Source organism: Melanotaenia boesemani, chromosome 9 (assembly GCF_017639745.1).
Source record: "Melanotaenia boesemani isolate fMelBoe1 chromosome 9, fMelBoe1.pri, whole genome shotgun sequence".
NCBI classification, from domain to species: domain Eukaryota; kingdom Metazoa; phylum Chordata; class Actinopteri; order Atheriniformes; family Melanotaeniidae; genus Melanotaenia; species Melanotaenia boesemani.
The window spans coordinates 757,718-775,326 of record NC_055690.1 but is presented as its reverse complement, the minus strand read 5'-3'; the positions used below and the strand labels follow the sequence as shown (position 1 = coordinate 775,326).

The window sequence follows — 17,609 nt, the reverse complement described above, 5'->3', positions numbered from 1 at the left end:
GGATTATAATCAGACTGGACAAAATTATAATCAGACTAAACTGGATTATAATCAGACTGAACTGGATGAAAATCAGACTGAACTGGATTATAATCAGACTGGACTGGATTATGGACTGGATTATAATCAGACTGGACTGGGTTATGATCGGACTAAACTGGATTATAATCAGACTGGACAGAATTATAATCAGACTGGACTGGATTATAATCAGACTGGACTGGATGAAAATCAGAATGGACTGGATTATGGACTGGATTATAATCAGACTGGACTGGATTATAATCAGACTGGACAGGATTATAATCAGACTAAACTGGATTATAATCAGACTGGACAGAATTATAATCAGACTGGACTGGATTATAATCAGACTGAACTGGATGAAAATCAGACTGGACTGGATTATGGACTGGATTATAATCAGACTGGACTGATTTATGATCAGGCTGGACAGGATTATAATCAGATTGAACTGGATTATAATCAGGCCGTTATAATTAGATTGAACTGGATGACAATCAGACTGAACTGGATGATAATCTGACTGAATTGGATGATAATCAGACTGGACTGGATTATAATCAGACTGTTATAATCAAACTGGACAGGATGAGAATCATACTGAACTGTATTGTAATAAGACTGAACTGAATGATAATCAGACTGAACTGGATTATAATCAGACTGGACTATAATCACACTGTTATAATCAGACTGAAGTGAATGATAATCAGACTGAACTGGATCATAATCAGACTGAACTGGACTGTATTCCGTTGGACTACTATCAGATTTATTTGTTATCTCTGTAATAATAAAATGTTCTGTGAAATTAGATAATCTGGAACTTGACTGCACAATGATTGATCCTGAACTGAAGAAAAGGGAAGTGGAGTATAGAGAAGCGATGGTGAAATCTTACTTTGATGGTGTAAAGTGTGTAGGGGTGTGAGCCGGTGCCGCGGTGCTCCTTAGCCGTTATGGTACCAGTGATGCGGAGGTTCTGGATGATGACAGGTCCTTCTGGGCTGCTGAGGGGCTCAAAGCTGAACGTCGGCATGGGGGAGCAGCCCTGCAAGGGGCTGCCCACAATCAGCTCGTTGGGATTCCCCATCACAGTCTGCTCTACACCCAAGACAAGCTCTTTGTTTGGGTTGGCTGCAGGAGAACCACTCTCTCTGTCCAGCTGCTGGAGGGTGCTAAAACCGTCCGTCCCCTCTGCTCTCCTACCTGGTGGCGTCCTACTGCCATTACGAAGCTCCACTAGTTCCGAGTTCACCAGGACTTTAGGGCATGAGCCATCCAGCGGACTGGGGCAAACATCCTCCATGTCCACGCCATTGTTGCTCTCAGCAGCGGTGGCACATCCTGTCTGCCTGAGATACAAATTCTCCTCTGGACCAATCAGGACCAGGGAATCAATGGAAGCTGGTTCAGCCAAAGGAGAGTCCAGGTCCAAGTTGTTGTCCTGGTAGAATGGGTTTGACTTGTTACCTCTCATGTAATGCCTTAAAAAGGGTCGAGTTGTCTCGTCTTCTTCAGGAAGACTGTGAGTAAACTCCACCTCCTCTGAGTCAGTAACATCGTAGGTAACGTGCTCATGCATGGCCAGGTCCGAGTCATTGATCGGCTCCGACTCGGCTCTCTGTAGAGGAGCCTCACTCCTCGTTTGAGGCGTATTTGTTGCGCATTGAGCCAGATAGGTCTCGGGTTCAGCAGGAGGAGGCTGGGAGGACATCAGTGGCTCTGCTGCGACTGTCTCCTGCTGAATGGCCGATTTATCTAATATTTCAATGATGAGGAGGTTCAACCAATCAGGATCAGAGAGTTTGGCAATGAGAGGGAGCAGGACGTTGCAGGTGATGAGCTCTCCAACAACAAACCGTCCGGTGCGGGTTTCTAAATAAGGCCAAGGCACCAAAATGTGAAGCAACAAATTAATGAGTGCTCTGACGTAGCTGACTTCCAGCACATGGCTCCGGGTGGCTCGGTGGGGTGTGGTGATGCTGGAGTATGCTCTCCACAGCTGCCCGCTCCCAGTGCAGGGCACTCCTGTCCCCTGCTGCTGGGCTCGGAGGAAGTCCTGCAGGTGGCCACCAAACAGGTTCAGGACCTTCTGCGTCAGTTCCTGCAGGAATTCAAAAGGTAGAAACACGTGCTTTAGTAAATATAAAATGTGCATTAAGCTGCTTTAAAACCAATATCGTTTTCCATTAGCTAATAATGGTGAAACACAGAAAGGATCAATAACTGTTGGTTATCTGGAAATTATCTCCAACTTCGCTGACTGAAAGATCGGAAGGATCAGGGGCAGTGTGTACGAAACATCGGATGATCACATTAATGAAGGACAAGACTTGATAGTAGTTCCCGAATCCATTATTTTACTGACAAAATCATTGTTGCATCTGAACTCATTTCACATCTCCATCGTATTCCAAAACATCTCTCTGGGATTCAAACAAGTCAGACTGGTGTCCCTCAGCAGCTGATGTGCCTCAGACCTGTGATGGAGGTGCTGTCCTCGTTTTCTCTGCCTCCTGACATGTGGATGGTGTGTCGTGATGCTGCAGCTTACTGCAGCAGTTTAAACTTTTTCCTTTTTTGTTGCCACTGGTTACCACCCACGGCTTCCTGTTTATTTCTTTTATTAGGCTAAATCATAAACACTGGACCAGGCTTCACAGTTCTCTGTACAGAGAACACAATATCAACACTGTCAAAAAGATCATCACATACACAGTGGTAAACTCCAGGTTTAGACCGAGACTGTAGCTGGTTGCCTATTAGAAGTTGTAAGTATTTATGTGCCCCACTTGGTTCATCACTCCACCCACAACTTCAGCGGATGAGTCTCTAACTGCAGTTACCTTCTCAGTAATTGTGAGAAAACTCTACAGGTCAATATCCAGCATATGCTCACTATCTGCTGGCGAGAAGAAGAATGCTGTCTGAACTAGCGGGCCAGGGCTCCAAAATGCAATGAAATGGTGGCATTTTGCGACTAAAATGTGAGACAGTTTGAGTGAATTTTTCATCAACTCTACAACGGTGACAATACATCTACCGATCTTTTTCTTGTAGGACTTATAATTTAACTTATTTAGTCGCTAACAAACTTCTGCTCCCCACTTCAGCCCAGTAGTTCAGTAATAACAAATTAGCTGCTGGTTTGCCTCAAACTAACTTCAATACGAGAAAAGGAGAGGAACACCAACGAAGAAGACGACAGCCAATGTGTATGTGAGCAGGGACGAGCGAGCACTGTGACTGGCTGATGTGTAGAAAGAGGCGGGTCTTGGAGGAATTTATTATTCCTCAGTGTTGCCAGCCTAGCGACTTTGTGGCTGTATTTAGCGAGTTTTCAGACCCTCTAGCGAGTTTTTCAGGTGTTATTGAAGACTTTTGGAGACGGAGGTGAATGAAGGGAGTTTATCTTTCCAACGAGGAGCGGTGCTGTGCAGACCCTCTCATACGAGGCTTGGTCTTCTCGCAGCAGCAGCAGCTGCATTCAGACGACGTTCACCTCTGTTTCATGACCAGGCTGGAAATGAAACGTAAAAGCTGCTGCTGGAGGATCCTGCCAGTTTACCATCACAGTAACGTCTGTTAATGAAGAGTGTTAATGAATGTGAATGTTTGCTTTGCAAGGTGATTTCAGTGTGCGTCCCTAAATTTTCTGCTTGCACTCCTAAAAATTTTAGTTAGGGGCCGCCGTGCTCCTCGTGAGAAAAGTTAGCCTGGAATCCTGCTGGGACGTGTTCAGCCATTCTGACAAGCAGCAGACCAGTTAACAAGCAGGCTGCATGACTTTCTGTGTTTCCCTAGTTATGTGTACGTTCCACAAACAATAATTTCTCCACAAACACAGATTCCTTCAACATTCCTGTACATTTAAAGTAAATACCAACACATATTGAATGCACGCCAAGCATGCTGGGAAGCTCCGCCCACTACCTTCAACACGCTACAAGTGTGTGTGTGTTACAACTGATTCCACCACATCACTTCGATATTGAGGGAAATAATTCTTCATTTTTGACGTTTCTGGTGTTTTTGCGGTTGTTTGGAGAAAAGGTGAAAACATGCAGCTTTACTCTTGTTTCCATATTAATTGATGGGAGGAGACGAGGCATCCTGGAGCACTCCAAGTCAGCTGGTAGGAATCACAGAAAGATGCTGAGGAAAAGAGACAGCATCACCCCCGTCTTCATGTCTCTGCATTGGCTTCCAGTAGAAGTAAGATCGGCTCATGTTTGGAAAGCCGTAGAAGGTGCAGGACCCATGACGTTTTTCAACTATTCTGCCACTAGATGTCTTAGATCTTCGGATTGTGTTGGTTCCCTCATCTAGAAGAGTGAGAAAAGGGGATCCTGCTGTTTTCCAAAGCTTTTGGAACACCTTCCTATTTCAGTCAGACTCCATCCATCCATCTTCTGCCACTTATCCAGAGTTGGGTCGCAGGACAGCTGCCTAAGCAGGGAAACCCAGACTTCCCTCTCCCGGCCACATTCACCAGCTCATCCGGAGGGATCCCGAGGCGTTCCCAGGCCAGCCGAGAGATGTAATCGGTCCAGCGTGTCCTGGGTCTTCCCCTCCCAGCGGGGTATGTCCAGAACACCTCACCAGGGAGGCGTCCAGGAGGCATCCTGACCAGATGCCCGAGCCACCTCATCTGGCTCCTCTCGATGTGGAGGAGCAGTGACTCTACTCTGAGCCCCTCCCGGATCACCGAGCTTCTCACCCTCTAAGGGAGAGCCCAGCCACCCTGCGGAGAAAACTCATTTTGGCGGCTTGTACTCGCGATCTTGTTCGTTTGGTCACTACCCACAGCTGGTGACCATAGGTGAGGGTAGGATCGTAGATCGACCGGTAAATCGAGAGCTTTGTCTTTTGGCTCAGCTCCTTCTTCACCACGATAGACTGAAGCAGAGTCCGCATCACTGCAGACGCCGCACCGATCCGCCTGTCGATCTCCAGCTCCATCCTTCCCTCACTCCTGAACAAGACCCCGAGATACGTGAACTCCTCCACTTGGGGCAGGACCCTATTACAGATCCAGAGAGAGCACTCCACCCTTTTCCGGCTGAGGACCATGGTCTCGGACTTGGACGTACTGATTCTCATCCCAGCCGCTTCACACTCGGCTCCAATGAGAGCTGAAGATCACGGCCTGATGAAGCCAACAGAACCACATCATCCACAAATAGCAGAGACCCAATCCTGAGGCCACCGAACCGGATCCCCTCAACACCTCGGCTGCGCCTAGAAATTCTGTCCATAAAAGTTATGAACAGAATCGGTGACAGAGGACAGCCTTGGCGGAGTCCAACCCGCACTAGAAACGATTCTGATTTACTGCCGGCAATGCGGACCAAGCTCTGACCCCGGTCGTACAGGAACTGCTGACTTGAGGCAGTCAGACTCAGCATCCATAAATATCTTTTTCTTTTTTAAACCCTTTGTTCTTAGTCTTTTAAAAACTTATTGTTTTCTATTGCTGTCATGACTTTTACTGTATTTGCTTTTATAAGTGATTTACTGATGTTTGTCTTTTGCTTCTGGAAACAGTAAAGGCACATCTCGGTTGTTTTTTTACATGTGCTGTATGGACAGATTGGTACATCTGAAAACGTAAACACTGTCCCAGCCTTGGCCGTGTACCATCATTCAGTATGAAAATGATGCCATCCTTTGCAGATGAGGCCCCTGGTGCAGACAGACTTCAGCTTCATGGAGTTTAGTTGTTATGGACCAACATTGCATGTATAAGGGCTGGTTTGAATGTTTTGGCTCATCAGAGCATTTGTGAGAACATTAAATAGTTTATGCCTGTAAACCTTACTGCTGATGCAGGTGGAGAAGAAGCTGAGAACAGAGGACAGCACATTAACTCTGGATTTATCTGATCTGTTGGTTCAGACATAATCTGTCATGATAATAATAATAATAATAACAATAATAACAAGAATAAAAATAATAATAACAATAATAACAACAACAACAATAATAAAAATAATAATAATAATAAAAATAAAAACAATAATAATAATAATAGTAGTAACAATAATAATATTAATAATAATAATAATGATAATAAAATAATAATAATTTATTTATAGATGCCTTTCCAACAACCTAAAAATGGAAGAGAACATTTGGGGACTTTTGTGATTTTTGTCCTGCCCAGCATCATAGCAGCAAAATGATAATCTGGTTTCTGTATCGTGCTGAACAAATTTGCTCTGCCAAGGGGAGGCCTATGGGTAAGGCTCCTCTTGATAATCTGATTCATTTATTTATTTATTTACTTTGAATCACAGAATCTATGTAATCTTGCTGGACCTGACCAGAGGGGACAGAAAAAGATGGAAAATAGCAAAAAGAGCAAAAGGGAAAGAAGAAAAGAGACAAAAAGATCACAGAAAGAAGCAACGACCCTTCAATCCACACCATCACCAGACAACAAACTGTTACACCTGTACATGAACACACCAGAAAATTTCCTACAACTTTTACAAAAGCAGAAACACACACATAGAAAAAACAGGGCTGCTAGTCATTAAGAGTTTTTAAATAATAACCAAATCAAAAAGACATAACAGCGACCAGATACTAACTCACAGGAAAAATAAAAAAAAATAATTATCTCTTAGTATTAAAACCCACTGGACAACTCAGTGACTGTGTCAGCATGAGAAACAAGGAGTGATCAGTGATGAAGAGTGATCAATGATGAGTGAGATCATACAAAATATATATACAAAATAACAAAATACAAATCATACAAATGCGACCACGCCTCCACGGAGGCCAGAGGCAGACCAGGGCCAGAGGCCCGGGCCCCCAGCAGCAGACCCAGAGCACCAACCCAAGTCACCCCACCACAAAGACGACACCAGCCCCCAAAGGCAGAGGGACCGCAAAATGCCTAGGAGGACCAGGCCCCCCCAGACAGCCACCCGGCGTAGGCCAGCACACACCCCGATGTTCCAGCCGCACACCCCGGGAACCAGGGTGCTGTCGGCCCCCTCCCCCCACTCCCCATCTGCACCCTATATAACCCCACACTCACACCCTCCCCCACGCCGCACCCACAATCACTCACCACCACACAGTCACGCCACACACAACCCACCCACCATGCCCCGTGGGGAACACCCCAGGCGGACCAGAGGACAGCGAGCCCCAAGCACCCCCCTTGACCCAACACCCACAGAGCCAGCAGCCCACCAGCGCAGCCACCCCGGGACCCGGCCCCGGGGACACCACCGCCCCCCGCCCGCCCCCGGCCACACACAGGGGGAACAGGGGTGTGAGAGGTCCCCAATACCCTATCCCTCCCCGCTCCTGACTGTTTAGGTAGAGTGCGTTGTGTGCAATTAAAATTGAGGGGCAGTGACTGCAATGAGCCGGGAGCCGGGCCACCTAAGTGGCCCCGCCCGACATGCACCGCATGCCATGCCCCCCAGGTGTTGTTTGTGTGTTGTGTTTCTTGTGTTTTGGTGTCTTGGTGCAATTAAAACTGAGAGGCGAGTCGCCACGGGGTGCATCCAAGGAGACCACTGAATGGTCTCCTCCGCTCCTCCCCGCATGGCTCCACGCCTCCCAACTCCCTACGTGTGTGTATGTGTGTGTGAGACAGAGAGAGCGGGAAGTAAGAGGGGTCCGGGGATGTACGTCCAGAGGGAAGCAAACTTCCCTCTGGATGATGAGCCTCTACTGGCATTAGGCACCCCCGCTCCCCAGAAGGCCCCCCAGGGCAAGACAGGCCAGACGAGGCCGCCCCCCACGACCGGGCCACTCAGGGACCACAGCCAGTGAGCCGTCACCAACCCTAGATAGTACCCACCCTCCCACATCCCTAATGGGGAATGAGAGGATGGGGACAGACCCACGGCCCACCACCCCCAGGCCCGCCCCAAAAGTGCACTTAACCCCGACCCAACCACACACAGAAACACATGCACACACCTGTTTCCTTGCACACTCCCGCTCATCCTAACTCATATATGCCCTCTCAGCCCCACCCACACAATATAAACACTCACACAGCATCCAACCCTCCCACTCTCACTCCCGAGACACACCCCCACTCATCCTAACACATGCATACACATGCACACAAACATACCCCCACATCCACACAAACATCATCCAAAGTACATACACACACAACATACAAGCATCCCTGTCTCACACCCCAGCACCTCCCCTTATAATCCCCCGAATCCCACTCAACCCTCCTTCAAACCCCTGCCCCCCCCCCTGCCCCCGGGCCATACCCTGGGTCCCAGGGCATCAACCAGACACCAGGACATGCACCAACCCACACCACGGCAGCACATCTGGGCAGGCCCAGACCCCCGGCACACACGGACCCCACCACCCCGGAGGGAGGAGTACCACCCCCGGGCACCAGAGCCCAGAACCCCCGCCCAGCCCGCCCCAGAATAGCCCGGCCGCCCAGCCCCACCAACCCAGGCGCCACCAGTGGCCTCACCCCCCGCCACGAGACGATTCCAACCGCTGGCCCCCACAGCCCCCAACGAGGCCAGAGCCACCCCCACCGCAGCCCGGTCCCGCACCACAGGCAACCACAAAGAACCCGCAACTACCAGTCTCTCCCGGCCATTTCCCAAACCCCCATAGCAATGAGGTCACAGTCCTCCACCTACACTAAGTGATGGAACTAAGCACAGGGGACCAGAGGGAATGAGATTCAGCTAAATAGTTCTTTGAGGAGGCAGACATTGTCTCACTACTGATGTGGTCAACTAAGAGATTCCTAAACTGCTGAATACACAGATTATTTTTGGTTTTCCAGTTCACAATGATAGTTTTCTTTACAATGCACAATGCTGTGTGTATCATGTGTGCAGAGTTAATTGCCATATTAATGTCACCCAAGTCACCTAGCAGACATAGTGCGGGGTTTGCAGGAATATTACATTTAAACCATGTTGACATGTCCACACATACCTGAAGCCAGAACCTGCGGACAGGTGGGCAGGACCACAAGGCATGGAGATAGTTGTCTGGTGTGTTTTCATTTCAGTGTGTGCAGATGTTTGATTGTGACAGACCCATCCTGAACATCCTTTGTCCTGTATAATGAGTTCTATGCAGAATTTTGAATTGTATTAGTTGCATATTTGAATTCTTAGTCATTTTAAAGGTGTTTAAACATATTTGTGACCATTTATCTTTATTAAAGTTACTGGATAAGTCACCCTCCCATTTTGAAGTTGGAAGACTGATTGAGTCTTCTAGTTTGGATAATAGTCTATGTGTTTTTGATAATAGCTTTGGGGCATTGAGATCCATGAATTCTGCCACCCTAATAGGTAGCTGTAAGTTTAATTGATTAATGGTATATTTTTTACATATAATAGATTTAAGCTGGTGATATTCTAAAAATGTTTTGCTACTGATTCCATATTGTGAAGTGAGAATATTAAATGATAAGAAGTTTCCATTTTCTATTATATGTTCTAACTGTTTTATTCCTTTATTTTTCCATTGAGTAAAATTGATAAGCTTTTTGTTTTGCAGGATGTCAGGGTTGTTCCAGAGGGGTGTAAACTTACATGGAAAAAGTGAGGATTTGGTTATTTTTAGAAAATCCCACCAAGCCACTAAAGAGGAACTGATATTAATACTTTTAAATCACTGATGTGTTTTGATGGTTGAGCTGATGAATGGCAGGTCAGAGATAAACAGATCCTCACATAATGCTTGCTCTACATCTAACCATGGTTCATCCAGACTGCTAGGTTTAAGCCATTTGGAGATATACTGCAGCTTGTTAGCTAAGAAAAAGTAATTAAAGTTGGGTAGCTCCAATCCGCTTCTATCTTTAGTCTGTTGTAAAGGTTTTAGACTGATACGTGATGGCTTATTTTTCCATAAAAATTTAGATATATGTGAGTCCAGTGACTTAAACCAGCTGGAGGATGGTTTAGTGGGTATCATTGAAAACAGGTAGTTTACTTTAGATAGAACCATCATTTTAACTGTGGCAACCCTCCCCATGAGTGATATGGGTAAGCGCCTCCACCGTGAGAGATCATCCTCTATTGCTTTAAGTAGCTGGACATAATTTAGCTTTGTTAGTTCTGATAACCTGGGGGAAATGTTTATGCCTAGATATCTAATGTTTCCAGACTGTATTGTAGTATTGGGTATGTTTTGTAGGTCACAGTTAATTGGCATAATAATAGTCTTAGACCAGTTAATAGAGTAGTCAGATATTGATGATAATGTGTTGATAAGTGTGATTGTCTGGGGGAGAGATGTCGTAAGATGTCGTAATACGAACAGTAATACGTCATCAGCATAAAGACTTATCCTATGTTCTACATTTTTGGCATGGATTCCTTTAATCTCTTTATTTTGTCTTATGGCAGCAGCTAGGGGTTCAATAAAAATAGCAAAGAGTGATGGAGAAAGCGGGCAGCCCTGTCTGGTTCCTCTCTGCAAACAGAAGCTTGGAGAGGTTTGATCATTGGTCTTCACACATTGGGTTGTTATATGATAATTTTATCTAATCTATGAAAGATGACCCAAACCCAAATTTGTTTAATGTTGCAAATAAAAATTTCCAGTTTACTCGGTCAAACGCTTTTTCTGCATCTAAAGAAATGACTGTGGATTCCAGGTTATGTAGAGTAGAATAATCTATGATGTTAATTAATCTACGCATGTTAGTAGAGGAATGTCTACCTTTAATAAAGCCTGTTTGGTCAGGATGTATTATTAGAGGGGTTATTTTTTCTATCCTTCTGGCCAAAGCTTTGCTAATTATTTTGAGATCTACATTTATTAATGAAATTGGACGGTAACTGGATGGAAGTGTCGGGTCTTTACCTGGTTTTAATAGTAGAGTAATATTGGCTAGGTTCATATTTGAAGGTATTTTTTGTTTTTCCTTTATTTCTAATATCATATTGTAGAAAGTGGGTGCCAGCATTGTCCAGAATTCTTTGCAGAATTCTGCTGGGTAACCATCTAGACCTAGACCATGTGGGCCTAGACCATCTGGACCTGGAGCTTTATTGTTGGACATATACTGGAGAGCTTCTTGGAGTTCGCCGACTGAAAGGGGGGAATCCAAGACCATTTTATTTTCATGTTTTAATTTTGGAAGATTGATGTTACTAAGAAATTTATCAATATTGTCATCTGTTGTAGTTAGTTGTGATGTATATAAAGTTTTATAGAATTCTTTGAAAGTGTTATTTATCTTGTCAGGGTCGTGGCTGATGTTTCCTTCTGGATCTCTGACAGAGGAGATGGTTGTTTTCTCCTTATTTGTTTTTAACTGATTAGCCAGGAACCTTCCAGATTTGTTGCCATGCTCAAAGTTCTCCAAGCGAAGTCTTTGCACCAAGAATTGCATCTTTTTATCTATTATTTCATTAAATTCAAGTTTAGCTTTCCTTATAGCCTTTAGTGTGTGTTCTTCTAGGGAGACATGGTAAGCTCCTCTAAGGATTTAATTCTGAGTTCTAACTCTGAAATTCTCAAAGTTTCCTTCTTTTTCTTATGAGAAGAAAAGGAAATTATTTTCCCTCTCATTACTGCTTTTCCTGCTTCCCAAAGAACACACGCTGAAGTTTCTGGCAAGTCGTTATTTTCTAGATATAAGGACCATTCTCTTTTAAAGTAGCTGATAAACTCAGGATCTTTGAGTAATGACGTATTAAATCTCCAGTTTCTAGTTGCTGGTTTATTGCTCTTACTTCTCAGAGTGAATGATACTGGTGCGTGATCACTAATGCTAATAGGATGGATTCTGATTTCTGACATGTCATTCATCAGCGAGCTGCTAGTTAAGAAATAATCTAATCTAGAATAGGAATGGTGGACTGAAGAGAAGAAGGTGTATTCTCTTAGTGTGGGATGGTGAGAGCGCCAAGCATCACACAGACCAAAATCCTTCATGTTTAACAGTTTCTGAGGATTTCCAGACTCAATGAGCTCCTGTGGTTCTATGTTTGTCCAGTATAATGTTAAAATCACCTCCTATAATTAATGTGTTATCTGAGTGACCATAGAGGCGAAGAGGGAGTGAAAGAAGGAGGATCATCTACATTTGGACCAGATATATTTGCAATACATAACTTAACATTTTAATAGATAATGTAATTATTATAAATCTGCCTTCTGGATCTATGATTGTATTATCTATGTCAAAATTTAACCTTCTATTAATAAGAGTTGCTGCTCCTCTCTGCCTAGAATTATAACAAGCTGAATACACGTGTGGAAACTGGGTTGTTGAGAGAAGATCTATTGTTGAGTTTGATAAATGAGTCTCTTGGAGTAATATTATATCTGCTTTCATTTCTTACAAACGATTAAAAATGTTTAACCTCTTTTCCCTTGTGCCAGCTCCACGCACATTCCAAGTGACAAATGTGAGTTCGTTCATGAACCAACCACAGAAATGAGGCTATATGCATATTACTGAAGCGTGTGTGCGTGCATCCCACTGCTTCTCCGCGTGCATGTGTATCTGCCAGCTGGTTGTGACAGGGATGTATGTGCGCTTGTGCTGTTCTGTGTGTGTTCCTGTGAATCATGAAAAGTGCTGATGTGTATATAATATAATGACAAGTGTTACCGTTAACCGTTAAAGGGTCGGAGAGAAGAAGTGTAAAGAGTGAAAAGAGCGACAGTGCCAAATGAAAAAAGTAATTTAAAAAACTCATCTGTGCTGAGAGCAGTGTAGTGGAGACGGGCAGTGGATTTACTGTTAACTAAATTATCTTTTATGGCAGTTTTATGGATATAACATGATCTAGTGAGAAAACAGGAAAATTAAAGCACATACCAAGTCAGTAGAGCCACGGAGTGATGTCCAGGTCGCGGTACAGCTGTCCATTAATAAATAATTTATCCACCGCGATGACAGCGCGAGCGCCTTCAGTGATAAATTTCCTCCTGATGGGAAACAGGACTCTCCGTCGGTCCAGAATCTCTCTTGGATATTGGTCGTTTACTCCAAAGTTGGTTCCCTTCAGTTCGTGGCCCTGGTTCTTCACCTGCTCCTTCTGTTTGAAGCTGACAAACTTCGCTACAATAGGTCTTGGTCTGCTGGACCCGGGTTTCCTCCCGCCGAGCCGATGGACTCTGTGAAAGGAGATGTTTTTCACCGTTTCCTCGGGGAGCTTCAGGTGGGTTTTGATGAAGTTTTTCACCGTGGTCTCAGGGTCCTCCTCCGTCTGCTCTGGATTCCCTGCAAATACCAGGTTCTCTCTCATGCTCCGTGCCTGCAGATCGATCACCGTTTCCTTCATCTTCTTATTTTCCTCCGAGAGACGGGTCAAGTCCTCGGTGAGGGATTTTACCGACTCTCTGAGACCGGCATTTTCTACAGCCAGAGTTTCCACCTGCTTCTGGCTGAATTCTAATGATTCATGTAGCGCCTGGAACTCCTTGTGGATAATTTCTACCAGGCTCAAACGCGCATCAAAACTACTGAGTTTCTTATCTATAGAGATCAGAACATCCATTGAGTCGTTCCCCGGTGGTGAAATAGCTCCAGGTGAATCCTCATTTCGCTGAGGAGTGGGCCAAAAATACCTGCTGAGAGGTGCAGAAGTCTCATCGAAAGTTACAGGAATTGTTGGATTGCAGTTGTTGCCTCAAAAGGTTGTACAATAAAATTTTAAGTTAAGGGGACCATCATTTTTGTACAGGCCTGTTTCATGACTTTGTTTTTTAAATAATTCTGTTGAAACATGGTTGAAAAGCAACGTCTGACTTTCCTTTTGTCAGATTCAAGTTATTTCTGTGACCATTGTGAGCTTTTCTGTCATTAACTGAAGGGAACCAACACTTTTGTCCGTGTGTATGTTTAATTAAGGCTGTTAAATGAATGCGTTTGTTCAGACAGATTCATCTGAGGAAGAAACGCAATATTTTCACATTTCACATCAAACCGTTTCACTGGTGCTACTGCAGAAAGCAGAATGTGTTAGTATCTCATTGGGAGAAGCTGGTTTCGGGCATGTAGGCGCTTTGTCACAGCGGTGAACAGAATCCACCAAAAACCACTTCATCCTTGTTTGTGAAGCTGCTGACAGTTTTCCAGCCTCCCATGCAGCGGACTGCAGGATGAGCCGTCTATCACATGACTTTGTTTCTGTCGCTGATCTGCCACTGTGGTTCACACATGATATTTAATGTGACAATCCTGATTATCATTCATGGTCCTGAATGCTGCAATTAATTGTGAAAGTAAGTAATGGTGACACTGCTAACTACAACATTATAATTTCCTTCCGGGGATAAAGAATTAGACTTTTATTGGTAAATTCATTTAGGGGTGAAAACTGCTGACACATCTTCTAAAACTCTCCCTTGAACGGCTTCAAGATGTGGACACACGTCACCCAGAACTGACGGTGACCTCGACTCCTGAGAGACGAAACACGGCGTTTCCATCTCGTCTGACAGCATTAAAAAAACGCTCCAGTTTGTGAGAAGAAAAATGTTTTTCAGCTAAACCACTCATGTCATCTCTGACAAGGAGTCAAACCTTTTCTCAGTTTCAGCCCATAAAAGCTCCCAGTCGTGAAATGTTCGTACAATATCATCCTGAATTATTATATCAGCACAACAGCAGGACTAGTTGTGGAAAAACTTCAGACTTTCATACAAACTAGAATTGATAATTAAAGTCCCTGTTCAAGAGAAATAAACAGAACGGCTTCCTCCAGACGAACATCTGACGTCCAGACTTGATGCTCTTCTTTACATTCACGTTTTAAAATTCCTACAATTTAAGCTTCCTACCTTCCTGTCGATGCGTTTCGCCCGAACTTTCAGCTCCATGGCCATGGAGATCATCGCGTCTTGGACTTCCATTTCAAAGCCACTTTCCGTGGATACGGTGCAGTACCAGGAGGTAACGAAGTCCCTGATGATCTTCTTCACCGTGTTGTGGATCTCCAGGTCTAAGTGAAGCTCATCATCTTTTGACTGTGGAGACTGAAATTTAGCAGGATGAGTGGAAAAGTTGATGCCAACGAGGTAAAACCTGTTTATATAACTAACAGTGTTTGAAGCACATGTACCTGTTCCAGGGTGATGAACCTCTCTAAGTGAAGCACGTTACTGGACTTCAGGATGGCCTGCGAGCCGAGCCAGCCACCCAGCACCACCAGCAGACTGGTGAACACGCACAGAAGCCAGATGTTGACCAGGAGGTGGAACAACACCAGCCATGCCAGCACCACGCCAAAGCCCAGCAAGCTCCTCTGTCCCAGCACCTCAGTCATGGTCCTGCAGGTTCAACCTCAACACTGCAAACAAGGCGGGATCCCGCGTGCAAGTTACACCACACCTTGTAAACAAAAATATTTTTAGATTAAAGATTTTGTAACATTCATAACAGGCTGAGAGGCCTTACGGTTGTCTGAGATCAATACTAAGTTACAGTATAATTATTTATTTGTGTCCTTATTTGCTTAAGAGAGGCAAAAATGGTCCATAAGGTCTCATTTAATCCAAACATGGAACCTGCCACACAAGACTTCAGCCAAAGCCCCAGAAACCAGCTCATGCCACAAGTTCATTAGACATCAAAACCGTTTTCAGTTAAATAATTTATTGCATAGGTGTTTTTATTAAGCAATCTATTTATTTTTCTGCTGAGGGTCTAATAAGAAATAGCTGATAAACGAGCCGTTAGCTCGTGAAATGTGGCTAGCAACATCGAGAGGCAATGAAAGCGCAGCTGCAGAGCCATGAAAACGATGCTGACACACGATGTCCCTGCTGTTTTTCTCTGCATGTCCATTCTGATCACCTTCTCCAGCCAGAGCCGGATAAAAACCCGCACCAAACACCGCCCAGAAATGCCGTAATTTAGCGTGTATTTGTTAAATAACGCAAATAACCCAACATAACAAGATTTATAAAGCTTGTCGAATATGTAACTCAAACAGAGGCTAATTCGGCTTTAGGGTTATTTAACCTGCAGGTCTACATTTCGTTGTATCGTGTATTCTATGGTTAAAATTCAATTCTACATTCCTTTAACATGCACTGACCAAAGAGCAATTGATGTGAACTCTGAGGAATCTAAGATTAAATATTACTGGCCTTATTCTTTTTGAAGCGCTACTAACACCTCGAAATAAAGATACTATTTATTTATGGGAGGTCTTATGAACGCAACCAGCCTGTATAAGCTATTATTGCCTAAAGCACCGAAGCACGCCGAGAAAAACATGCTTGCACGTGCGCAATTAGCAACACCGGTGGTGTTATTCGTAGATAGAATTTTAATGAAGCCGCCTTTAAAATGCAGTGAAAGGAGAGAAAATGTCAAACCTGTACGATCTGTCATGGCACTAAACGTCAACTCTTACGCCAGCGTAGGGATGTTATGCTCGAGCCGTCTGCTCGATCACGTGTCGAGCATGTGACACGGAAGTGTCGTCTCTGAGCATTGATTCAGCATGCCAAAAGTCACGTGATAGACCAAACGAGGCCTCGTTACGTCATCAGCGCGTATCGAGCAGCAAGCGGGATCTTTGAAGGGACCGGGCTTGTCAATCTCTCAGATTCCAAACGCTGAGGAGATCGCGGGTTTTTGAGGAGACTCTGTAGCGATTATGCGACATTACATTTTGAAAACAAATTTAGGAAAAGCATCACATCAGCATGAGCTTATATTGAATCACACTTAACTTTTAGAGATTTGGGGAAACAAACGTCTGCGCGAGACGCCGTTGCCAGAGTAACTGCTGAAGGAGCTCGGAGTATGAGAGAAGGACGGAGCAGGCGGTGCCTTCAACATCACAGGTAAGCTTTATTCCCCTTTCTTTATATAGATATTTTTTTAAATAGCCTTGCAAAGAGCAGACTTTAAAGTTAATCATAAACTTCAACCAGAGGCATCAGAGGAAACGTCTCAGTCTGCAGCTGCAGAGGAAAACTACAACCTGCAGGACCTTAGACACCAACAGGGCCGGTTCTAGGAATGCATACATGAGGGGGCAGGCATAAATTTGAAGGGGGCATTATGAGTACATACTTCAGCATTTTCTTGTTGTTGTTTTTTAAGTGTTTCTTTAACGGAACTGTGCTGTTAGTGGAGTCCAACTTCAAAGAAATGGATTGCACTTTGTCAGGCCTCTACTCTAAGACCTGTCCAGCTTGGGTGTCCCACCTGAAACCAAAGCTCCTGCTGGTATAGCTCTTAGAGTCACTGAGGCACGCAAACCCCCTGACCACAATAAGGTGGCAATCCCTCAGGGGGGGAACAGAAAATATCAATAACAAAATGAAGTAAGAAAAAAGAAAAGAATGATCCATTATCAAAGCTTTAACAACCAACAAAATAACAATTGCCCTATTGGACAGCCATTAGATGTCTAAGCATTTTGAATAAATTTGAAACTAATAACAATAAACTCAACTATCTGTGTGTTTGTTTCTGTCTGTATATAGACCATAATGATTAAAGAATCATAACTATCAAGCACAACAATAACAGAGCAAAAAATTAAACCCCCTACCAAAATAAGGCAGTGAACCTTCAGGGGGAAATAATGATAATAATAAATGAAAATGAGTAAAAACTAAAT

General features: G+C 44.3%; 1 protein-coding gene across 6 annotated transcripts in view; it reads right to left on the bottom strand.

Moving 5' to 3' along the window:
• The window catches only part of LOC121646583 (sorting nexin-19-like), a 107,502-nt gene extending 91,105 nt beyond the window's left edge, over nt 1–16,397 (bottom strand). For 5 of the 6 annotated variants that reach the window (XM_041995657.1, XM_041995661.1, XM_041995659.1 and 2 more), the window contains exons 1-4: nt 16,351–16,393; nt 15,090–15,358; nt 14,809–15,003; nt 926–2,131 (exon numbers count right to left, since the gene is read on the bottom strand). In XM_041995657.1, coding sequence (XP_041851591.1) covers nt 926–2,131; nt 14,809–15,003; nt 15,090–15,293 — 1,605 coding nt within the window. In that variant the 5' untranslated portion in view covers nt 15,294–15,358; nt 16,351–16,393. Of the gene's footprint in view, nt 1–925; nt 2,132–14,808; nt 15,004–15,089; nt 15,359–16,350 lie in introns of all 6 variants that reach the window. The other variant, XM_041995658.1, reaches the window with a different exon arrangement.
• Nucleotides 16,398–17,609: the final 1,212 nt, after the last annotated feature.